This window comes from Polypterus senegalus, chromosome 3, assembly GCF_016835505.1.
Source record: "Polypterus senegalus isolate Bchr_013 chromosome 3, ASM1683550v1, whole genome shotgun sequence".
In the NCBI taxonomy this organism is placed as follows: Eukaryota; Metazoa; Chordata; class Cladistia; order Polypteriformes; family Polypteridae; genus Polypterus; species Polypterus senegalus.
Window position 1 is genome coordinate 11,504,862 of NC_053156.1, and position 24,533 is coordinate 11,529,394.

A 24,533-nucleotide genomic window follows, 5' to 3' on the forward strand; every position below is an offset into this window, starting at 1 on the left:
GAGCTCGTCTTGCTGTCCTGCCCTTTCTCATACCCCTGACCACTATGATCTTGGCTTGCTGTCCTACTTTATCTCATAGTTGTGTGCTCTGAGCTTGGCTTATTGCCCTGCCCTTTAATGCTTAATTTGACTGCTCTGAACTCGGCTCACTGTACTACATTATTATGTTGCATTTGTCTTCTCTGAGTTCAACTCACTTGCCTGTCTCTGACTTTTGCAGGTTTTTCTTCTCTGAGCTCGGATTGTTGTCCTATCTTTTCACACACAAACTTGATTCTTCTGAACTCCACTTGCCATTCCACATCATGTTACATCTGTCCTCTCTGAGCTCAACTCGCTGGCCTGTCTTTGACTCTTACAGGTTTTTCTACCCTCTGCTCTGGGCTCGTCTTGGTGTCCTACCCTTTCACATACACCTGACCACTCTGAACTTGGCTTTCTGTCCTACTTTATGTAACAGTTGTGTGCCCTGAGCTTGGCTTATTGCCCTGCCCTTTTACACACAATTTGACAGCTCTGAACTCGGCTCGCTGTCCTACATTGTTATGTCACATTTATCTTCTCCAAGCTCAATTGGCTGGCCTGTCTTTGACTCTTGCCAGTTTTACTGCTCTGTGGTGTGCGCTCAGCTCCATCATGTCATATTTGAATGCTCTGAGCTATGCACATTGCCCTGCCCTTTCTCACACCCCTTCTCTCTCTTTGTATTGTAGAGTTCTTCATCGATGGCCTTGGGATGCTCCATGTGGGCTCGTGTGATGACGTCATTGTGAACCACGCTTCCAAGATCAAGCTCCCCTGGACGCGGACAGAGAGCGAGAAGACATACGCCAAGTTCCGCTACCCCAAGAGTTTCTATGACTCGGCCCGCGTGAAGGAGACCCTCTTTTACTTCAAGAACCGCTTCAAGTGCATGACGAGCAATTAGTTGAAGTCCAGGGCCACGGCTCCTGATTGCCAGGGAGTGCCTTCTTGAGTGCCAGTGACTCCTTCTACTCCTTTGTGCCCTGTTGGACTTGCTTCTCCAGCCAGCCAGTGCCATCACCCCATCATCCTCCTGGGGATTCTGAGAGGCCAACGCCAACCTGATATGTTTAGATGGTGGGCACACCAAGGTGAGGAATGTGACTACCTGGCCAGCCTCCCACATGTGCCAAAGCAGTTAAATGTCCCTGCCTTTTAGTTTTGAACTTCTCCAAGCCAGTGGACGAACGGGCAGGAGGGAGAGGACAATCGAGAGGAGGCATAAAATGATGGGGAAGGAGAGAAGATGGAGGAATAGAGAAGTAGACAAGAAGATACTCTGTTCTGTGCCTCTTATTCAAGCTGATACCCCCCATTGTCACATTGGCAGCAGCTGTAGTGCCCCCTTTCAAAGTCGATGGCTTGGAGGCCAGTTCCCCTAACTTGTGAGGTGACACAGGGGACATGGCAAAGACAACATGGAGTGTAGGAAGGGGCAGTGCAGAGGTGCAGTGTGGAGTGATGACCAGCAGAGGGCAGACGATCTCGACACGCTAGTCCTGCTCTGCTAAATGAGACACTTGAATGATGGAGATGGCCAGTTCATTAATTTATTTATTATAATCATCAATTCGTGTGCAAACAGAAATGCATATCCTTCCACACGGAGGCGCCATTGAGGCACTTTTATGTCTCTTGAATGTAAATCTGGACACTTTCTGGGATGCGGTGATTGTTACAAAGTTCCCTCGGTTTTGTTTGTTTGCAAAGTGGCCTTAGGTAAAGTGTCACTCGGGGGTTGTGGTGAGGCACTGGAAATTCGGAGCCCCCGAGTGACCATCTAAATGCTGTATAAGTAAGGAGGGCACAGTTCTGGGTGGGACAGTAGGGTGTCATGGGGGGTGCTTTTATTTTTAGTGTTGCATTGCCGCCAGCCGTGAGCGAGAGCCATTCACCTTCACTGGCCACTCTTGGTCTTTGGTGAAGACCACTCTTTCTAGGGGGATTTAGGGGCTTGTAAACATCTAAATGGCCACTAGGTGGGACTATAACAAGTATATAGGGAGAAATAGACATTTCTGAATGACCACTAAGGGGAATTCAGAGAAGCCTGTAGGAGCATGCATTACTTCTGAATGACCACTAAAGGAATTCTAAAAAAGCATTTAAGGACAAAGACACCTCCGAATGATTGCAAGAGGGATTGTGAAAGTCTTTAGTGGACAGCATACCTGTAGATGACCAATCTTTCCTTTTTCCGGCAGTGCTGCCCATCTCTTAGGTCACCTGCATCTCCATCTTCGAAGCCGCGCTTCACTCGTAACAGAAACAAACCGGACAGCAGTGAACCCTACTGACGAAAGCCATCCCCTAGTGGGAATTACATGATGTGGACGCTAGGGGGAGACAAAGGGCAAGCCTTCAAACAGCCATCCTGGAGCACGTGACCCGACTGTGCCACCAGAAAGAGGTTTTAGAATTTGAGAAGGCTGTCATCTTCAGAGCCGCTCATCCACAGATTGTTTCAATGCGAGTGAAATTGCTGGCAGCCTGCAGATTTTTTTTTATTCCAGTAGGGGGAGACAGATGACCACTTAAGAGATGGCAGGTCCTGACGTCGGCTGCATGATTGCCTGTCATTTAAAATTCAGGTTTAGTGTTGCATGCCTGCGGTGGGCTGGCCCTGGGATTGGCTCCAGCAGACCCCCGTGACCCTGTAGTTAGGATATCGTGGGTTGGATAATGGATAGATGGATGTTGCATGCATGGAGTAGAAGGAATGGTAGAAGTCTGTGAAATGCCAGGAATACAGAACTTGTCTTTGAAACCTGGATGAGCCTCTAGGGGGCACCCTTGGACTTTTGGGTAACCAATAATTTGCTTGTAAAGGTTAAAGGAAAAGTCTGAGTTAACACACTGAGGACATATAGGAGGTATGGGAGTTTGGGCATCGGCATGGCCACTAGGGGGCGTCTGAATCAAACAAAGAGGGACATACGCACACCTCTGCGTTAGCACAACAGGGCCTGTGAAAAGCTGTTATGGATATGTGGACCTCTAAATGGCCACTATGGGAATTCTGAGGTTTTAGTAGGTGCACCCACCTCTAAATAACCAGAAGGAGTATTAGGGGGGGATATTGAATAGTAACTAGGGACATACAGCATTCTGAATGGCCGCTAGAGAGACTTGGAGTGGCCAGTAGAGGGCATGCATACCTCTGAATGACCACTAGGGGGCATTGTGAAAAGCCTTTATGGGATGTATACCTGTGGACGACCACTAGGAGGATTCTGAAAAGCCAGTAGAGACTTATAACCTTCTGAATGACCAGTAGTGTCAACCATAGCCCAGAGAGGCCACTAAGAGGATTTTGAATAACAAACGGGGACACAGTCATCACGCAATTACCAATGCATAGCCTGTGAAAAGCTTTTAGGGACACCTCTAAATGGCCACTAGGGGGATTGTGAACGGCAAATTGGGTTAAACATACTTCTGAATGACCACTAGAGAGATTTTGAAAAGCCAGTAGAGGGCAGAAATGGGCACTAGGGGCAACTGCTATAGCTCTGAGTGGCCACTAGGGGGGATTCTGAAAAACCAATTGTGATATACACCCCCTCTGAATAGCTAGTAGGGTCACGCATACCCCAGAGAAGCCACTAAGAAGATTCTGAATAACAGAAAGTGAAGCAGACCACTCCAGGGACTGGGAAGGGTTATGTATACCTCTGAATAGCCACTAGGGGGATTTTGAAAACCGTGTCTGGTGACATTCCCACATCCGAATGACCATTAGGGTCACCCAAACCTCAGAACTATTGGATAGTAAATAGGGACATATGTGATTCTGAATGACCGCTAGAGAGACTTTGAATGGCCAGTAGAGGGCATGCATACCTCTGAGTGGCCACTAGGGGGCTTCTGACAACTCAGTTTCAGTCAGCTACTAAGAAGATTATGAATAACAAAAATTGAAGAAGTCCCCTCTTAATAACCACTCCAGGGACTGTGGAAAGTCCTTAGGGACTTGTACACCTCTAGATGGCCACTAGGGGGATTCAGAAATTTTAGTATAAGCACATACTTCTGAATAACCACTAGGGGGATTCTGAATTGCCAGATGTGGCCAGGCATACCTCTGAATGGTAACTAGGGGTGACTGCGAATTTCTAGTAGGGGCACACACCTCCAAATCACCCACAAGAGGGAAAAAAACCTGCAGGGTGAAGTACACCTCTGAATAACCACTAGGGGGCACCTCCGAATGACCACTAGCTGGATTGTGAGACGCCAGTAAGGTGAATGGCCACTAGAGGGATTGAATGAACGTTCAGCATGGGCACACAAACTCACTCACTCTCACACACACATGAGGATGGTCGCAACGGGAATTCTGAATATCCCGTGGAAATAAAGACACCTTCGAATGACCAGTAGGGGGAGTCAGGGACAAAGAGACCTCTAAATGAGCATTAGTGGAATGGAGCTCTGTGGGGGTCCCCAGTAAGGGTCCCTTCTGAATTTTGCAAGCCTACTTGGAGTGACAGAAGTACCTTACCAGTCATTACGGGCATAATGACTTTTAAAGAGCCACTTGGGGGAACAAACGTATGAAAACTATACGAGCGATGCAGAAGTTCAAACCTACAGAAAACCAATCTATAACTGGTTCTGCTATCCCGGGAATAAAAAAAAAATAGCAGAGATTCCAGACTTTGCATAAGCAAAGCCTAACATGGAGTGAGCAGAATTTTATGTAGGTATTTTATAAGGGAAAACACCGAGGATGAAAGAGCAAATCCAAACAGCGGCCCTACGAGTACAGTACCTAGAATGTCCACAAGGGGGGCACAGACATCCAGCTTAATGCATTTCAGCCATTTCCAAATGGAGTCTCCCCGAGCTATGACTTACAATAACCACTAGGGGGACCCCTAAGCCCGTGGATTCTTGTCAGTCAGCTTTAGACAGCCGCTAGCGCGAGATGCAGCAGCTGGGGTAGCCACTAAAGGGCACATACGTCACTTTGAGGGGTGCAGAGCGCTCTGTTGCTTTTTATGAGGGACAGAGTATCTGTGCCAGCCCCGATCAATGCTGCAGGAACAGAGAAGCCAAATCAATGCAACGGGTGCCCGCAGTGGCACTCCTGCGCTGAATAGAGCCAAAGAAGGGCAGCCGCACTCCTCTGCGTTGGGCAGGGTTGCAGTATGGCAGCGCCCATCAGGACGGGCTCCTCGCAACACAATCCACCAGATGGCACCATCTTTTGACTTTGTTTCTTTTGCCGCACGTTCCTTTGTTGTTTGAGGTTTCAAACGCGTGTAAACCTGATCCAGGTTGCTTTTCTTTTTTTTTATATTGAGTTCTATTTTTGATAAGTTTTGCGCTTGAAAATTCAATAAAGGTAAATGGATTCTCTTGCCAGGGACGCCTGTTCCCAGGATGTGGATGCGATTCGATGGGCACATAGCAAAGGGTGAGCAGGTGTGAGTGCCTGGTGTTTCCAGAACATTCCTTCAGATTGTTGGTGCCCAAGGGACAGGGAGGGGGCACAGACTAGATGCTGGGTGCTATAGAGTGGGCAAACCTGGCCTTGGCACACACCTCCTGCCAGCATGATGGCCCAAGCCCCCACCCACCCACAATCCCGGCATCTGACGGGACCCTCACTGACAATGCATGTTTTTTTTTTTTTTAATAAATGTGGCAGCTCAACTGTTTGAATTCCTCTTGTACTTTGAAGACACAGATACATGATGTCACTCTGGGCATCTTACAGATTTATAAAAAGTGGCAAATAAAAGATTTTTTAGTCAGCGTCTGCAGCCTCTTTTATTAGTACAAAGTGCAAATGCCACCCCAAAGTCTGTGCCACCATACCGGCCCACATTCGGGTGGCACAATGTCCTTCCTCTACCTTTGGTCACATTACCAGCCGCAGGAGTCTCTGTCTGTGGGCAGACCTCGAGGTGCTGCTGCATCAGCTGGCATCTTCTTGCAGTCACTGCTGGCATTTCTGTGCAGACCCTACATCTAATTTGCCAGGGTCCTCTTTGGGTTTTGGTTGCCCATGTGATTTCCGTCCCCCCAGGCTCCCACTGTAGAGAATTACCAAACCCACCTCCCCATATCAATGCCATGGCATCCAGACCCGCAGATGCTGGCCACAGATGCCTATGCCCAAATACTTGCACAGACCCATGCTGGCATGTGTGGAGAGGAGCGATGCAGCTACACCCAGACGGTTTCTGTTTTGTGTGACGATTTCTCCTGCAAGCACAAACAGACGTCCGACTTACTGTCCAGCTCAGCCACAGTGCCACCCACCATTAAAGTGTCACCAAGCCACCAGCTGAGCACTGGAGGAGGGTCTGTCGTCTAAATGCCAGGTGCCAGCCATTCTGTGTGCATGGTTGAGCTCTCTAAAACAGTAGAGGGCACCACTGGAGACAAGAAGAGCTGAACCCACACATCTCTGGGCAGACCCTTGAACCGTCGCTGCTAGCGCTTACCTTCATCTGCTCGATGTGGACCACCGCGTCATGCACAGTCACAAAGATGTGCCGGGGGCTCATGTAGTTCATTAGTCCACTGTGGGTGAGGATCTTCAGGATGCTTTCTGTGGGGAGAGAAATGACTGCACTGTGAACTGGGCACCACTGGCATCATGGCTACTGGTCTCTGTGCCAGAGTGGATGTGCCATTCAGTTAGACTTCATATTATATAGCGCCTTTCAGTCTCACCACAGCAAACAAAGTAAGTGGGGGTTCCAAATCTCAGGGTCAGGTCCACCTTGCATTACGAATGAGGCAGGTGGTCCAGGTCTGATATAAGTGAGGCGGGCTTTCCTGGTCCATATCACTAACCAGTGAACCAGCCTGTCCCAGTCGAGTCTCCTTTATGTAACAGATCCAGGCTGGCTCCACGTTCAGCCAACCGGATTAAGCCAGCCAAGTCCAGATCACTTTCAAATGAGGTGGTCCGATTCCAGCCTCACAGACTAATATCTCATACGAGAAGTGAGCTTGTCTGGTTCAGGGCCACATTACATGTCAAGTGAGCCCACCAAACACTCGTCCAGCCATTCAGGTGAGCCAGTCTGGTCCATTGAACATAACATGCGGTGTTTCTAGGATGTCATCCTCTACTGGGCATCTAGAGAGGTAGTGAGGGCAACTAAATGCCAAATTGCCAACTTTCATTTTAACTCACTTTCATCGGTGGGCAGACCAGTCTTCCCAGCCACCCACCCATACCATGCTGCTGGCGATTAGAAGGGTGAAGTGAATTTAATATGTTCTCAACTGGGTGCCCCCTGTTGGCATATAAGGGGTGGCAGTCAGTCATTACAGGGGTGTTGCACTATTAGCTGAAATATGCAATTCATCTGTCATGTGGGCTTATGATGTGCCAATCACAGAGTGAGTAGACCTATGCAGCCCACATGTGGCACCCCTCTGTGACTCTGAGGGCATTGTCTGAGACATCGCCATTCTCTGTCTGCTTTAACCCACCAGCCGCTGCCCGCTTGTGGCGCAGAAGCTTCCAGCAATCTCTTAGGGTAAACCAAATGGGTGAAAGGGCACCAGAAAAGTTGTGGCTTGGATTGGTGAATGTTGGCAGTGGGCTTTGACTGGGTACATGCCAGGCACCTTTGAGAATGTGGACTTAGCAATCGTATAAAAGCTCACCATTGCACATGGCCAAGTAGACCCTGACACCCGCCTTCTGACACTCAATGCACATCTGGAACAAAAAAAGAGAAGAGTCAAGACCCCATTACCTGTCCAGGTGCCCGTGCGAGTAGGCCCCGCCCCGCCCTCCTGCTAGCTCACCTGTATAAAGAGACGGGCACCGGCGATGTCAATGAAGATCACGCTGCTGCAGTCAATGAGGACGGCCTGGACGCTGCCCTCCATCACCTCTGGGGTGTGAGATGAAAACAGCATGAGGCTCACGACAGGACAACATGAAGCCAGTCAAGACACCCAGGCAGGACCCCCAAAGTGGCAGAGCGGTTTGTTTGTATTACATGTAACCATGCAGACCCCCACCCTTATGTCTTTATCAGGGATCCCAGTCCATTCTCAGATGATCCTTTGACCACCCTAGATGTTTGACTTGGGGGTCAACTATTCAGTTCAAAGTGCTGTATCAGTGGCCTCTTATGCCACGTTCTTTTCTCTTGTGGTTTGCCCAGATGTGTCCTAACCAGTCCATGGCACAGTTGGCTTATTTGTCATTTGGTGTCCTCATTGTCACTCACAGGTTTGCACCAAGGTCACCCTTGGACCAATTATCTTACACATCACCATAGGTTTTCCCCCAGTTCTCTACTAGTAGCCCAAAGAGCCCAACCCCTTTCTTACTTTCTTTGGGGTCCTCAATTCTGTTTAGGGAGGCACTTCATATCACAGCTATTCACAAATGCTGGCTCGGTGTCCCGGTCAGCTTTAAGGTACAGTCCCAAGGCCCTCAGATATCAAGTAGTGACCCCCTTATGCAGCACTGGCCTCATTCCTCTCTGAGGGTCCACAGTCTTGCCTCAGTAATGCCTTAGACTGTTGGGTCGCTCCGTCCTGTCCCACCTGAAGACACCAGTTCCTCGTTCTTCTTGTAGGTCCTCCCAGGTGTGTCTCATCACAGACCCTTACCTTCGTGGGGGTCCTCACTTCTGCATGTACATTTTGTAACCCCCCCCCACCCCCACCCGGAGTCTCTTAGGATCCCCAATCTTGTCTCACACACACCATGGATCACTGGGTTCTGTTGCAGTCACACCTGATGTCACCGTCCCCTCATTCTTTCCTCGAGGGTCCCTGTTTTTTCACTAGTTGCCTATTATGCTACACGCCCACCACATATTTGCCTCGTTTCTTTCCCCCCGTAGCCCAAAGAGCAGAACCTTTTCATTACTTTCTTGGGGTCCACACTCCTGAATAAGGGGGCACCTCACATGTCACATCAAATCACAGATCTGGCACCATGTAAGCCTCAAGGCTGCTGTCATGAACAGGTTTGACTCCGGGTGGTCTGGATCTTGTAAACCCCTGCTCAGAATCCCCCTCATTCCTCTCAGGGTCCCCTCAGGAATTCCCTGTGCAGCCCCCTCCCCTCCTGATTTTTTTTTGGAGCCGAAGCCCCATGTGGTCCGAGCTTACATGGCGGGTTCTCATACCTGCCTTGAAGAGCTCGTTCTCCGATGCGAAGGACGTGTTGGCCGCACTGCCATCCTACGAGAAGCAAACACAAGGGAGTGAGTGAGTGAGGACCCCAACTCCACGTCTCTTCCGGCCATTCCCATTTTTCTACAGCCTAAGGGTTGGCCGGCGGAGCCTGAGGTGTCCCTACCACGGTGGCGATGCTCATCTTCCTCTTCTCCAGGGCTCTCTGCGCTTTCTCCAGCTTGCGGATCCTCTCTGGTGTCAGACCCAGAATGTTGGCCATGGCCTCACGGAAGAAGCTACGATTTCCATAGTAAATAGGACCGTTGTAGGACAGAATCTTCAGACCGGGAATTTCCTGACACTGAAAGAAACGCGAGAAGGTGGACAATTGAGAGGAAGCGATTTAGTGCGTCGGAAATGACCGTTCATTGCGGCTCAGCTGGTAAAGCAGAAATCTCCCAATCCATGGATTAACCTTTGGATGAAGAGGACAACCTTTTGAAATTCAGAGCACTACTGGCGCAAGTGGAAGTCCACCTCAGCCCATTGACTGACCCCTTCTAACCCCCTGACACTAGCGAATGCACGGCCTCCAAAGACTCCGGCACTGGACCTCAGCAGGTCCCGTGATGGACATACGCTGTTGGATGTTCTCCATGTTTTCCTCACCTTGCTGTTGCTCTTCACAGATCGGTAAATTTCAGTGTTGGACGCTCTCCCCAGCACGGCACATTCTGCCCTGTGACAAGTGAAGGGGACAGTGTGAGGGTCCAGCACGATGAGGTTATCGAAAATAAGAGTCCACTGACTCACATCCCATGCCCTCACTCACCTCTGGGTTCGACAGATGATGGTCATCATGGAGAAAACCACACCGATCGCCAGCCCCAGGTCTACATTGAGAACGATGACAGAAAGCCAAGTGACAATCCACACGACCTGTAGAGCATGGCCCATAATGAGCCAGAGGAGAGTTAACACCAGCGCCCCCTGCTGTCCAGCACCCCCGCTAACACAACTGAACGTCCTGAAGGCAAACTCACAAAGTCAATCCTGCTGACTCTCCAGAGCTCAGGCAGGTCCTGGAACTGCAGGAACATCTGACGGAGGCTTGTGACGTTGATGCACGCCAGGACAGCCTGTGGGACAAAGAACACTGAGACAAAGCGGGCCACAGCAGGGTCTCCTACAGTCCACACCTGCAGCCTTACCTTAGGCAGGTAGAAGAACAGAGGGCCAACGAGCAGGAGCACGAAGAGAACCACGAGACTGGTGAAGAGTCCCGAGAGCTGAGGAGACAGGAAGGGGGTCTTTAGCATGGGTGACATGCCAAGCTCTGCTTGTATGCACTCCAGGACCCTACCTGAGTGTGACCTCCAGCGCTCTCCAGGATGTTTGTGGTGGCCAGGGTGGCTGAACTGGGAAAGCAGGTGAACAGGGAGGACACCATGTTAGAGATGCCGTGGGCCAGCAGCTCCTGAAAAACAGAAGAAACTGTGACAGGCCCAGGATGGGTGATGGCTCATCAGCTGGTGGCCAGTGACACCTGTTTACTCATTCGACACCTCTGGATCACCTCTGCTACTTGATCTTGCCCATCACCTCTTATCCAGGTAGACCACTCCATCCAGTTAGCTGTAGCTTACTTGTCCCTGATGTGACCAACCATTACCTGATCCTGTTCATCACCTTCTCTTATACACTCCATCTGGTGCCGCCGAGTATTGTTCTCGTTGATCATTGCTACCTGTGCATGTACATCACCTGTTTTCAAGGAAATCACTTCTGCCAGCTGCAGCTCACCTGTCCCCTAGATGTCCATCATTACCTGAGCCTATTGCTCACATGTTCTCCGGACTGATGCCTCCTATCTGGTATACCTCAAAACCTCAAAAAGTTATTTGTCTGGCCATTGCTTCCGGATCCTGTCCATCACCTGTTTCCCAGGTAATCCTCTTTTTCCAGACAATTCTAAGGTGCTCTTATTACCTGAGCCCATCATAGCCTGTTCTGCAAGCTGATGCCTTCTGTATGAAGTATCTGATCCACCTTATGGCTGACCATTACTACCTAAATCTGTCCATCAACCTACATTTCAGGAAGAGGGCTTCTGCCAGATGCCGCTTACCTGTCTCCTACCTGACCATTGATACCTGAGCCGGTTCATTACCTGTTCTCCAGGTCGATCCCTTCAATCTTGTTTAATCCCTTTATTTTCTGGCTGACCATTGATACTTGAGTTTGTCTCTCACCTGATTAGCAGGTAAACCACTCCTGTTTGGCTGTGCTGTAGCTCATCTTTCCCCAAGCTGACCAGTATTACCTGTGTTTTGTCCATCACCCGTTTTCCTGGTAGACTGTCCTTGCCAGGTGTACCTCAACTTTCCCTGTGTGACCATTATTACCTGAGCCTATTCCTCACCTGTCTCCCAAACTGACACCTTCCATCTGCTGCAACTCACCATGTCTACCTGAGTTTGTCTATTACCTTTATAACAGGTAAACCACTCCTGTTCGGCTGTGTTGTAGCTCACCTGTCCCCAATCTCACCAATAATACCTGTGTCTCTCCATCACCTGTTTTCCAGGTAAATTGTTATTGCCAGGTGTAACTCACCTGTCCCTAAGCTGACCATTATTACCTGAGCCTATTCCTCACCTGTCCCCTAGACTGATACCCTCTCTCTGTTTTAACTCGTCTACTTTTCTGGCTGACCATGTCTACCTGAGTTTGTCTCTCACCTGTTTAGCAGGTAAACCACTCATGTTTAGCTGTGCTGTAGCTCACCTTTCCCCAAGCTGACCAGTATTACATGTGCTTGTCCATCACCTGTTTTCTTGGGAGACTGTCCTTGCCAGGTGTACCTCACCTGTCCCTAAGGTGACCATTATTACCTAAGCCTATTCCTCACCTGTCCCTCAGGCTGATACCCTCTCTCTGTTTTTGTGCTTGTCCATCACCATTTTTCCTGGTAGACTGTTCTTGCCAGGTGTACCTCACCTGTCCCTAAGGTGACCTTTATTACCTGAGACTATTCTTCAGCAGTCCCCGAGGCTGACGCCTTCTATCTGGTGGTAGCTCATCTCTTTTTCTGGCTGATCATTGATACCTGCATCTCCTTATCACCTGTTCAGCAGGTATTATTGACCTCTGTTGACTGTCCAGTTGAACGCCAATACCCTGCTGCAGGTCAGCTGAGCCTGTCAAATGCCCTTCATCAGCTACTGACCATTTGAGGTCACCTGCCCACCTGTTCACATGTCACACACCTGATTTGGGTGGATGGTGTAGCCGTGCTTGTCGGCATAAATCATGGCCAAGGAGACGGAGACGGCATAACCCACAAAGGTAATGGCCACGGTGTCACCTGCTAGGCTGGGGATCTTGTCGAGAGCGGGAACCTGCAGACTGGGGAACCTGGCAATTGTTAAAAAAGAGTGGTCTGTCAGCATGCAGCTGGCATAGCTCGGCCCCTAGGGGTCCCCAGCATTATGGCAGACCAGAGAAAGAGAGAGAGAGAGCCCCATGGCACCTCGAAACAAAAGACCCACCCAGCAGGGATGTGTCCGACAATCTGAATCTTGTAGACTGAATCGAGCGAGGAGGCGTAGGCGATCCCAGTGGCGATGATGACCTAAAATGAGTAAAATAGAGTGAGTGTCCACCATACCAAGCCTCACTCTCACAAGCCAGTGCCCACATGCCCACACACACACGCACACACATACCACAAGAATTTCTGCCGGGACTGGCGTGCGTAACTTGTGTCGAAAACGAGAATTGATCTCCTTGACAGGAATCAGGATGGAAAGACAGACAATGGAGATGACGAGCTCTGCCATGTTGGTGTGGGACAGAGCTTGAAACACCGATGCCAGGGTCTGTGGGGACACAAAGACATCAGAGACGGTGCCAGTGAGCCCACCACCCTAAAGTAGGCACACTCACCTTGAATATCGTGAAGGGCCCCGTGTGACGTGGCAGACGCAGGCCCAGCATGTTCGGGAGCTGGGAGATGGTGACGTGGAAGGCGGCGGCGCTGGTGAAGGCCTTGACGATGGGCTCCGACAGGTAGGTGGACAGGAAGCCCAGCTGCAGCAGGAACATGCAGATCTGTGGAAAGGGGGGGCAGAATAAAGTGGGGGTAAAGAAGACTCTGTGCCAGTTTCTGTGAGGGGCAAAAGTGCCACCAACCAGCCTACCATGAGGAGGCCCGAGAGGAAGGCCACCGCGGCAGCCACGCCGATCCTCTGCTCCTCTATCTCCTTGGCTTCGGGGCTCGTCGAGTTCAGGTCCACCGCTCTGGGTGCCAGCTGCTCCACAACTGATCCTGTCATGAGGCTGATGACAGCAAAGGTCCCTGCAAGGCACACCAAGTTAATGACCAGGCTGGTACAGACCACTGGCACCTAACACACTGACCTGAACAGCTTGCTGACCCCCTTGGCATCCAGACCTTTTGGGTCACTGAAAAAGTGGCAACCCTGGTGAAACGTGGAATGAAAAGCCAACATGATTGTTGGTACTAATGTGGCACAAGGCGGGTAATGGCTTCAAGAATTGGCACCCCCTATAGGGCAATATCTCCATTAACCACACAGCGTGCCCAGGTGACATTTCATAAGAACTGAGAGAACTACAGCATAGGACTGGCATTGGTTGGCAGCAGTACAGAGTGGACAGCAAGAAGGCACCCATAAAAGCCAACATGATTGTTGGTATTAAATGGGCATAAGGTGGGTAAAGGGTTCAAGACCTGGCACCCCCTATAGGGCACTATCTCCATTAACCACACAGCGTGCCCAGGTGACATTTCATAGAAATTGAGAGAACTACACCATGGGACTGGCATGGCTGGCAGCAGTACTGAGTGGACAGCAAGAGGGCACGTATAAGTCAAAATGAAAAATTAAAAGTGGGAAATGAATTATGGGGGCTTCAGCACATTTAAGGGGGGCTTATCTTATAACTCCTGTGAGTGCCACTTGGAAGGATGGTCTCTAGTGGGACAGCATACCTGCATGTGTGCCAAGGCCCAGAGAGGCCGGTTGGCATTGTCTTTTATTTCAGGTGTTTCTCCCTGTGATCATCCCTAGTAATGTCCAGATTATAGGGTTTTATTTGAGAATGCCACATTGCTTTAGAGGTGACCACCCCAACCCACTAGGATGTCCTAGTGCATGTGGGAGAAGCTGAGATCAAATCACTTTACTTTAAAGGGGCAAGGTGCCCGCTATCTTCAGGTTAACCAACTCCACTCACCTGTAGAGATGTGCTTCCCGGTGCCAAAGAGCATGTACAAAATGGCAGGAAAGAAGGACGTGTAGAGGCCGTAGATGGGAGCCACGGAGGTCAGAAGGGCAAATGCCATGCCTAAGGAGAGAGGGCAGCGTCAGTACAGGCTAGCAGGCGTAGGACACCCTTTGTGCCAGTCAGGCTGGCACAGCAGATAAAAAGAGGCTGAATGAGACCTTAAGAAAAAAGAAGTCACTCTGGCAACCGTGTCACATATTTGGGTCTGTGTGGTGTGGCGAGGTTCAACTACTTGAGGGGTACCTGATCCTGGCATCCTTGGCAGCCTGGCACTGGCATTAAGTTTTGGCTGAAATAAAAAATATATTTGTCTGTTTTAAATCTTTGGAAAGGGAGGGCACAATGGCACAGTGGTTAGAGCTGCTGCCTCACACCTGAAGAGAGCCATGTGGAGTGCCCGGGTACTCAAGGTGGTGGATGTGCCCCCTGTTTAACACATGGCTCCTCCTGCACCAATTCCTGCCTCTTTTTAAATGCCATCTGACAAGGCACCCCATTACCCTGCTCTGGGTTCAAGTCATGGATGGATGAAGGGATCACAGGGACATCACAGGTGGCATTTACTGTGGGCACCTCACTCCAGTCCAAAAGAGTGGCTTTTATATGAACCAAAACTGGACCATCCTTAGAGTCTGCTTGGTCCACCACAGAGCCTGCTGGGCACAAAGTAGGAGGAAGACCCCAATGGGATGTCCCATGTGTTCATTAGGGGGCTGACCCAGTCCCTCACACACACACCAACACAGACAGGGGACACTTTAGAGTTGCCAGATACCTTAACTCACACACGTTTGTGTTGTGGAGATGCCAGTGTGCCAGACATGGGACAATCAGCTTTGAACCCAGGAAAGTAGAAATCAAATTAGGAGACAACGATGACATGATGGACAAGGCAGCACGTTGACCCAACCCGCCAGTCAAGCCCCAGACCTCCAGGAATCACAGAGGTGGTCTTCTTTAACACTTTGCTCCTGGAAATTAAAGCTGGAATTGTCCTCTCCCCACCCAAGTCGTCATTCGTAAATTTGATTTGTCCACTGAAGTGTCACTCAAAATTTTAAACCAATGAGTGAAGAGTGGGATACAGAAGGCTCTACTGTTAACTGATATGAAAAGCAAAGTCTGCAGGTAGTTTTGACAAAGCCATACATGATGACAATACAAGTGAGGTTAGGGGACAAAGGAGATGGGCAGCTGGCCCTCTGCCCCCACACATGCACAGACTGAGGAGTCCAGGGTTGCTTACGCCCTTTCCCACAATGCCATTCTGTGGCCTGATAACACCCAGGGTTATTCATGACGTCCACTCTCAGCATTAGGCGTCCCACCTAAACTGTCTCAAATCAGATGGATGGCAGAGGTAACTCAATGAGGTGGGCATTTAAAGGTGGCACAAACACAAAGAAGACAAACTTACACAAGACACACTGGCAGATTTAGATCATCACACCAGATTTGACACAGTGGCCATTAAAGAGCACGCACTGATACAAGGCGCTATATACATTAAACTTGACTACACTACACATCATGCTGGCACACTTCTGGTGACCACCCAGCAGTGTTTGAAGACCAGACTAGGGACAATTTAGAATCGCTTGTGCAACTAACCTGCAGACACGGGGAAAACATGCAAACTCCACGCAGGGAGGTCTCCTCACTACGAGGCAGCAGCGCTACCGACTGCGCCACCGTGCCGCCCGTTTCCCAAATACCGATCCTGAAATTCATACAAATCAAGCGTCAGACAGATGGCACCTTAATTGTCAACCATGAAAACCATCCATCCAGCGACCTTCCTCCATCTCCACATCCTGCCCACCCTGCAGACTGCAGATTGTCTCCGGTGCAGGATATCCGCTCACGATGACAATAAAGAGAGAAAGAAAGCGATAAAGCATCGCGGCTAGAAATCTGTGGATTCGAGAGAGCAGTCTGGGGCCCGTATAGGACGTGTCATGGTGGGAGGGGTTAACAAATTCAGAAGGTGGGCGGTGCGCGGCTCGGGTTGGGGGCATTCTGAAGTTGGGCTGCGTTAGTTAGTCGGCGACATTCCCAGAGGACAGTCGCGCCTCGCTTCATGGCGGCGGGTGGCTCCGACCACTGCGTTCTCAGTCGATTTCGCCGTTAAGCGCGTTGACGTAGATTAAGGGGGCTGATATCGCATCGCGTCATTCCGAGAGAACGCCGGTATAGGGACGCGCAATGGCGTGTCAGGTGTACACCTGAGCGGACGTAGCCCACCCTAAGCTAAACCAACCCCACATTAGCATGATACATACATCACATTAATGAATAATATTATTGAAGTGCAGTGATAATGATAATAATACATTTATTATTACTTTAATACATTGAAAGGCAACCTTTTTGCGAGTTGCGGCGCACTAAGTCCAAAACATTTCTTTCGCGGCGCACCTGAGGGACTGCTCATAAATAAAGTCGTGACGTCACAATCTATGGACAATCGCCAATCAAAACAATTAATTTTACAAGTTTGAAAGACATTTTATTAATAAAGGAATCAAAGGATAAATCTTAAATTGAATTAATGTGAACCTTGAGATTGTTATGAGATTGATGCGAGGATCAATTTTCGAAAGACAGACGCGCTATCCTTGTCGATCATTTGCAGTCTCTCCCGTTTCTTAGACTTAATTTCCGTAAGTGTTCCGTTATCTGTTTTTCCAACATAAAATATATATATTTTTAAACATTATCTTTTTAATCAACCAAAAGTTCAAAAGCACTAGCAATTTTAAATATTTTACAAAAGTTTTCGCGGCTCCCCTAGAAAATTACACGGCGCACCGGTTGCCCGACAATGCTTTAATATGACCGCTAATGATGACATGTCAGTGTTATTATCGTATCTTTGTGGAAGCTCCGTCGTTAAAGCGTGACGTCAATTGTCGGGATGTTGTTAAAACCGAGACGTGACTCTATGAACTAAACCAACCGGAAAGCTGACCGTTTTTATTTATTGTTTTTTACTTTTTTTGTATGACACTTTTTTTCATAGTGCGGTGGGCTGGCGCCTTGCCCGGGGTTTTGTTCCTGCCTTGCACCCTGTGCTGGCTGGGATTGGCTCTAGCAGACCCCCGTGACCCTGTAGTTAGGATATAGCGAGTTAGTGACTGACTGACTCATAGAATTACTAGACGCCTCATGACCAGCAGCATCGTAAATCGACGTCGCCGCCATATTGCGAGTGGCACTGCTGCGGAGTGAAGTAACGAATAATGTGCTGCTTGGGATTGTGCAAACCGCAATACGCTCCAAACCACATCCCGGGGATTACAGTTCATAGGCAAGGCTGAACAAGTGTGTTGGTTATATTTGGCCATTAGAAAATCCAGTTTTATAATCTTAGCACTCAAGGTCATCTTACAATAAAATTAAACAACATTAGTCAACACTAAAACAAGAGAATGATAAATCAAAAAGGAATAATTAGCAAACAAATAAAGATAACTGGCAGTAACAGCGCGAAATTAACAATTGGTATGCCGGTTTTAAAATGAGTTATTGAATCGAGCTGACGAATATGAGAGGGAAGAGAATTCCCGAGTTGCGGAGCACAATGAGAGACACTCGAGCTCCAATAGCACTGAGTCTGACGTGCGGTACAGAAAGTCGAGGATCTGAGCGAGCGAGAGGAGTGCCAGTCTGGGAGATCAGTGAGGTGTGGAGAGCTGGAAATGTTCAGAGCGGGATTTAGTATTGTAATCTGTAGTGAACAGGGAGCCAGTGAAGGTGAGAGAGAATCGTGTGATATGTCCAGTGGATTTAGAGCAGCAGGTTATTATCCTGGCAGCAGAATTTTGAAGAAGTTTTAAGCGATGGATACGTTTTTGTGGGATGCCAGATAGAATAGCATTACAGTAATCAATATGTGAGGTGACTCGGGTATTAACTGATACTTCAGTACTTTTGTTGGTAAGAACAGGACGAGGTCTAGAAATGTGTCAGATATGGAAGAAGGCAGTCCGAGAAATGTTACTTATATGAGAGGAATTATTTAATAATAATAATAATAATAATAATAATAATAATAATAATAATAATAATAATAATAATAATGTATTATTATTATTTAATAATTGTCATTATTAGTGTATAAATGCATATAAATAATTGCTTTTAAACGATTCGCCAAAATCTCTTGTCTGTAAACGGTACTGTTTTAAACGTTATTGTTTTTTCATCAGAATACCCGGTTTCCACGTCTACCTGTATTCGTTTAAATGGCACTTTTGCCACTCGCGATAGGGCAGACGCGCTGACTTATCGTGTCGACGGGGCAACACAGTGAATGCGGCGTCTATCTATACAGTATATGTCTGTTTGTTTCCTGCCTTGCGCCCTGTGCTGGCTGGGATTGGCTCCTGCAGACCCCCGTGACCCCGTAGTTAGGATGTAGCGGGTTGGAAATTGACCGTCTGACTGACTTTGTTTCTAAAGATCTAATCTATTGTAAGTACTCAAGAGGACGGACGATCATCCCGGCATAATTTCTTACCCCGAATGGAAGGACAGGCGAGCTTGTCGGCTGGACGAGCGGCCGCTAATAATATACGTAATGGATTAACTAGCGGAACGGTCCTCCTATACTATACGGCAGGTGACCGTGGTCCTCTCTGGTGGTGTCCGCAGTTTGAACACCCGCAGGGGTGTTTGGGAGTTGGAGTCTGGAAGTGCAACCCTGTTTGGATCCGTAAGGGGAGGACCACCCGGGTTTCCATATGACCTGGAAGTGCTTCCTAGAAGACGTGTTGTGGCACCAGAAGCATTCCCGGGACACATCAGGCGACACTCATGGAGGAAGGAAGGAGGAGGAAACAACAGCATTTTGTATTTGGATTTCTGTTCTTTGTGACATTGGTGATTATTGGAATTGTATTTGGCATAAATAAATATCATTGATATAAATGCAGAGTTGTGTTGTGCCTTCCTGAGTCGGGGGTATGGGTCTCAGTGGCACCCCCTGGTGGTTACACTGTATCGTATGAATATAAAATAAAAAACATTCTTCTGTATATTAAGATAACTCCATGTAGGTAGAGCTCTGTATAGCCTGACTACTATCTTACAGTCATGGTGGCGGCATTCTCATAAACCATAACCTTATAAAGTAAATTTAGGTAAATAAACTAACTACCATAAAATAATCACAAAATGTAATGAAATTGAAATATAACGGGTATCTCTAACCTTTTACCCATGATTCCTCTTTACTTTGTCCCCACTCATGCATGCAAAGAAGGCAATCTCACCATCAATCTTTTAATAGGGTCCTGGCTGTGGGAGGTGGGATCAGATTTGTGTGGGGTCTGACATCTGAGCGTCGCCATTTAGTGTTCGGACTAAACCTAAGCAGACCTGCCCACCCTAACCTAACCCCACCCTTACCTCCTGTCCTACACGGCACTGCGACTCTGCAGATATCTGATATTGACTGATGTTGACTCTGGGCATGTGTGACTGGCACTCTGGGCCCTCATGAACCTTGGAGCAGCTTTGCGACCTCGAATGCCCACAGCATTTGAACCAAAGTCTGTGCTCAGTGCCTGGCAGGGAGAGAATTGAAATGCCTGGAAAACTGGGGGCGCATTCTGGTCTGTCACATGTAAAACTAAATGAATAGGCAAAGACAGGCCATCGAAGGTCACTTTCAGTGATGGCAACAGGTGGTGGCAATTGAATGACGTAAAGTGGACATCTAAAGTAAAATCAAAAAATAAGAAACAACCTGGATGGTCTCATAGCTCTGTGAGGAGCCGGAGTGCCAGTCAAACATGTCCAGGCTGGTTTAGTGTCACCAATGGACATGTAGCAGGAAAGCCTTGAAACTGCACTCTGGTAGTGATGGGGAAATGTGCTGATGGACTGAGCGCCAACCACTGGCAGTGCCATTTAGAGCTGCAGTTGGCACTGTGGAGAAGCCTTTTACTCAGTCAGTCCTGTCAAGTGCCACTCAGGCTGGCACAACTTCTACGTGTGACACACCTCAAGTGGTCATTATGAGGCCACACAGCATGGGCACTCAAGTGGGCCTGCAGGGATGGCGCGACTGCAATGGGCGTTGATGTGCCTCACTGGCGTTTCAAGGGTCCTCCTCCAGTGAAGCTGTGAGTAACTGCCATCAGTGGACGAGAGCAGCTTCATTGTAAAACACCATCAGGGTCGAACCTGCCTGACCAGATCCATCCATGCAATTGTCATATAGCGCCTTTCACTGCCACCTTTACCGACAGTCACTTCTCAAAGGCAACCCAACCGCAGTACAACTGCTCTCAATGTAAGTTAGAAAAAAATAAAAAAGCCAAAGATGTGACCCTGCCACCCCACCAAAGCCAGTGACTCATCAATGAAACAGGAGGACTAAAACTGATCAGAAATAAATTAAGAAGAATGAGGGCTCATTAATCAACAGAGCGTGCGCCATCTGTCAGAAAGGGAAAGATGAATCACCAGAACGCGTGTGCACTACACAGTCCAGCATGAGATTAGGGTTAGGGTGTGAAGATAGATAGATAGATAGATAGATAGATAGGAAAGGCGCTATATAATAGATAGATAGATAGATAGATAGGAAAGGCACTATATAATAGATAGATAGACAGATAGGAAAGGCACTATATAATAGATAGATAGACAGATAGGAAAGGCACTATATAATAGATAGATAGATAGATAGATAGATAGATAGATAGATAGATAGATATGAAGGGCTATATGATAGATAGATAGATAGATAGATAGATAGATAGATAGATAGATAGATAGATAGATAGGAAAGGCACTATATAATAGATAGATAGATAGATAGATAGATAGATAGATAGATATGAAAGGCACTATATGATAGATAGATAGATAGATAGATAGATAGGAAAGGCGCTATATAATAGATAGATAGATAGATAGGAAAGGTGCTATATAATAGATAGATAGATAGATAGATAGATAGATGTGAAAGGCACTATATAACTGATAGATAGATAGATAGATAGATAGATAGATAGATAGATAGATAGATAGATAGATAGATAGATAGATAGATAGATAAAATCCCCACATACTGAATACCATTTGACTCATCTCAATTTCCAGTTATGTGAAACAAAAGGGCATAATACAAAAATTATAATTTTGCTGACCTCTTTTGTAAGTTGCTTTGAAAAAATTTAAATATAAGCAGAAATATTTAAAGTTGTTATGAAATATTTGCTTAATTCTTTATGTATTTATGTACTCACTAGTTATACTAAGTCAACATAGACATCTATCTATCTATCTATCTATAGTGCCTTTCATCTATCTATCTATCTATCTATCTATCTATCTATCTATCTATCTATCTATCATATAGCCTTTCACATCTATCTATCTATCTATCTATCTATCTATCTATCTATCTATCATATAGTGCCTTTCACATCTATCTATCTATTATATAGCGCCTTCCCATTGATTAAGGGTTCAGGGAAGTTGGGGGGTATGCCAGCAAACAGTCCAAGGCAACTCCACACAGGGTGCACCTTGAACGTGAGACAAGTTCTTTATAGGAACTTTCAATTAAAAAAAATTGTCTTTCTAAATTAGTGAAAATCCCATTTTTCCCTGCAATATTGCACTGGAAAAGGAAATACTGAGATTGCAAAAAACTAATAGATCCTATAGTTTTCTTCAGAATTGAATGAGAGATAATAAGAAAGAAAGAAAGAATGCTTCTTGATCGCGCACTCGAGCACCTGTTGCTGGTGCCCCCTGGGTTTCCAGCGCACCCCTTGCCCCCAAAACAGGGTTGGTGGGAGTCCGGATCGGGATTCCGGAGCGCGCGCCCCTTAACTTTCATAAACTGCGTCCTGTACGGCCGCCTATGTTGATTGACCGGCTCTCTGCCCGTTGACAGGTTCGGCGTCCTGAAATAGAAGAATAGATGAAGATGAAGCCTGACGTTGGATTTGTGACCTGTCCCCGGGTCCAGGTGTCGGGAAGAGTCGAGTTTTGTTGCCCTTATTATTTTTATGTAAATGTTCTTTTCGACTGTTATGCTTCCTGAATAATTTCCTTGTTCGTTCATCCCAACGTTGATTTTTCCCTTAGCAAACCTTCCACCCAGAATAAGCTGTTATGCGTCGCCGTCGTCTATATATTTCAGACTGCATACATCGCTCACGATGCCCACCGCCCCACGCCCCTCGCCCCTCATACCTGTAAGCAGGTGCGACATCTAATCATAATCACAGGCTCTGTTTCGCACTTGACTTGCGCTCTTCGGCGGCGAGCTAAGCGCCCATCTCGCCGGCTCCGCTCAATGGCACTCACCCTGCGGAATGTGCACAATCCCCACGGTGAGTCCTGCAATCGCATCCCCTAGTAGCCATCTCCTCAGCCGGTACCGGGGCAGCCAGTCCAACACCGGGACACGGGCTCGAATGACGCGGGCATACGCCTGCCGGGAGCACTTGCATCGGCCGCGGATCCGCTCCCGTAGTTCTCCGGAGGCCGGCTCTCCCGGGCTGCCATACACCTGTCTGAAGTGGTCCTCGGTGTAGAGGCTCCGGTACACAGCCACCGAGGCGCTCATCTTCCTTCTCCAGGTCCGCGCCCTCGGACCCGCCGCCTTTTATAGCCGCCAGCCTAAGCTTTCCTGTGAGCGTCCCGGGCCAATAAAAGTGCGCTATGAGCCCTCACGGCACGGGCTTCCTTGAAACGCTAGAGTGGAGCTGGGCGGCAGTTTTTGTTCTGCACATCCCTGGAGAAGGCAGGGGTCGCCTTTTTCTTTTCTTTAAACAACAGAGACCTGTCAACGAGATGGCGAGACACCGCTCTCCGGGGTCCTACGGCCCTCCGACTGCTCCGGAGACACACCTGCGATTGTCCTCTCGGTGGGATGCAGACAGGGGGCGGCGCGCGTGGCCAGTCGGGCTGCTACTTGTGTCTGTTTGTCGGTTTGGCTTACAATGTCCCAGTCTTTTGAACCTTCTTTGAAATAATGAAGTGTTTCTGCTGTGCACACTCCGAGAATGAACACTAAGATTTGTAAAAGAACGTGGCGATGCCGAAGCAAAGCAGCCAGCGCACCACACGGGACGGCGTCCATCGTCCCTTATGACAGCAATGGGGCCGGGGCGAAGAGGGTCTGATAAGGACAGGGCATTGCATGGAGGGTGGCGTTCTGTCTTCTATTCTGAAGATGCGCCACATGTTAAAATGCAATAAAGTGCCGGTGGGGCGCACTTCCGAAAAACGCGCCTTTCCTAAGCAGATACCTAAAGTAACCATTTTAAATGAGAAATCCTCGTTGTCTTTAAACAGACGCAAAACGAATCATTTACCTGCTTGGGGGCGTCGGAGTCTTCGGCCCTGTCACATCTTTTCATCGATTTTCAGTCGATGGCTTCGTACATATTAAATGGCAGTCGTGTAATGTGGCATGCCCAGTGACTCAGATGGACCAGGCGTGCCGAGAAAATCGGTTTGGTTTTGTGTTTAGATGTGGTGGTAGTGGGCTCAGAGGGCATAACAGCTGATAAAGAGGAGTCCGTCTGTCCGTTTGTTTAATGTCTGATTTTTTACTTAAAGAAAAAAAAAAAAAGGGAGAGGGGGTTGGGGATTTAGTGAAACTGTCGTTGAACTCGGCGGCATGTTATTGGCTGTCACAAATAGGGACGCGCGTGCAACTGTGCTGGAAAATCCTCATGTAGCCCCGTCACTTGACATTTCTGGTGAAGTCAAGGCGTGTTAAACTGACGAGATCAGCAGCTGAAGTCAGCCAGTCTGACACACCCAAAGTCGAGGCAGCTTTAATATGGAGTCAACTCAATGGCCAGCCATAATGGCCAATCCTTAGGAGAATCAATGGGTCTGGTGGCACAAGGCTGTGGTGTCTGCCTTAAAGACATGATGTTTACCATGGATACCCTCCTGGTAAACCTCGTTTAATGGTTCAACAAAGTAAAATCTTAAATAAGCAAAAGAAACGGCCACATCTGCAGTTCAGAGTGCGGCTGGATCCGTTAACTGGGCAGAAAGTCCATCTCATGGAAAGGAATGGCTACTTCCTGTGAGCG

The 24,533-nt window shown here is 48.2% G+C and overlaps 2 protein-coding genes across 4 annotated transcripts in view; one reads left to right on the top strand and one right to left on the bottom strand.

Moving 5' to 3' along the window:
* The window catches only part of b4galnt1b (beta-1,4-N-acetyl-galactosaminyl transferase 1b), a 161,312-nt gene extending 155,525 nt beyond the window's left edge, over positions 1–5,787 (top strand). For all 3 annotated transcript variants that reach the window (XM_039746603.1, XM_039746602.1, XM_039746604.1), the window contains exon 11: positions 714–5,787. In XM_039746603.1, coding sequence (XP_039602537.1) covers positions 714–928 — 215 coding nt within the window. In that variant the 3' untranslated portion in view covers positions 929–5,787. The remainder of the gene's footprint in view (positions 1–713) is intronic.
* slc26a10 (solute carrier family 26 member 10) lies at positions 5,667–23,178 on the bottom strand. Its single transcript, XM_039746601.1, has 18 exons — positions 22,786–23,178; positions 14,401–14,511; positions 13,341–13,498; positions 13,087–13,251; positions 12,867–13,019; positions 12,690–12,772; positions 12,408–12,555; positions 10,502–10,615; positions 10,350–10,427; positions 10,182–10,277; positions 9,971–10,077; positions 9,808–9,877; positions 9,323–9,499; positions 9,150–9,204; positions 7,807–7,895; positions 7,663–7,717; positions 6,483–6,589; positions 5,667–6,240 (listed from the first exon to the last, which is right to left on the bottom strand). The coding sequence occupies exons 1-18, from the start codon at positions 23,045–23,047 to the stop codon at positions 6,202–6,204; spliced, it is 2,067 nt and encodes a 688-aa protein (XP_039602535.1). The 5' UTR covers positions 23,048–23,178; the 3' UTR covers positions 5,667–6,201.
* Between the last annotated feature and the right edge of the window lie 1,355 nt (positions 23,179–24,533).

Excerpts from the sequence above, each read along its gene's own strand:
- slc26a10 (XM_039746601.1), bottom strand. The coding sequence starts at position 23,047 with ATGAGCGCCTCGGTGGCTGTGTACCGGAGCCTCTACACCGAGGACCAC. Across the intron at positions 12,556-12,689 it reads GTCGGACACATCCCTGCTGG|GTTCCCCAGTCTGCAGGTTC; the intron begins GTGGGTCTTTTG and ends AACAATTGCCAG. Across the intron at positions 10,278-10,349 it reads TGTTCTTCTACCTGCCTAAG|GCTGTCCTGGCGTGCATCAA; the intron begins GTAAGGCTGCAG and ends TTTGTCCCACAG.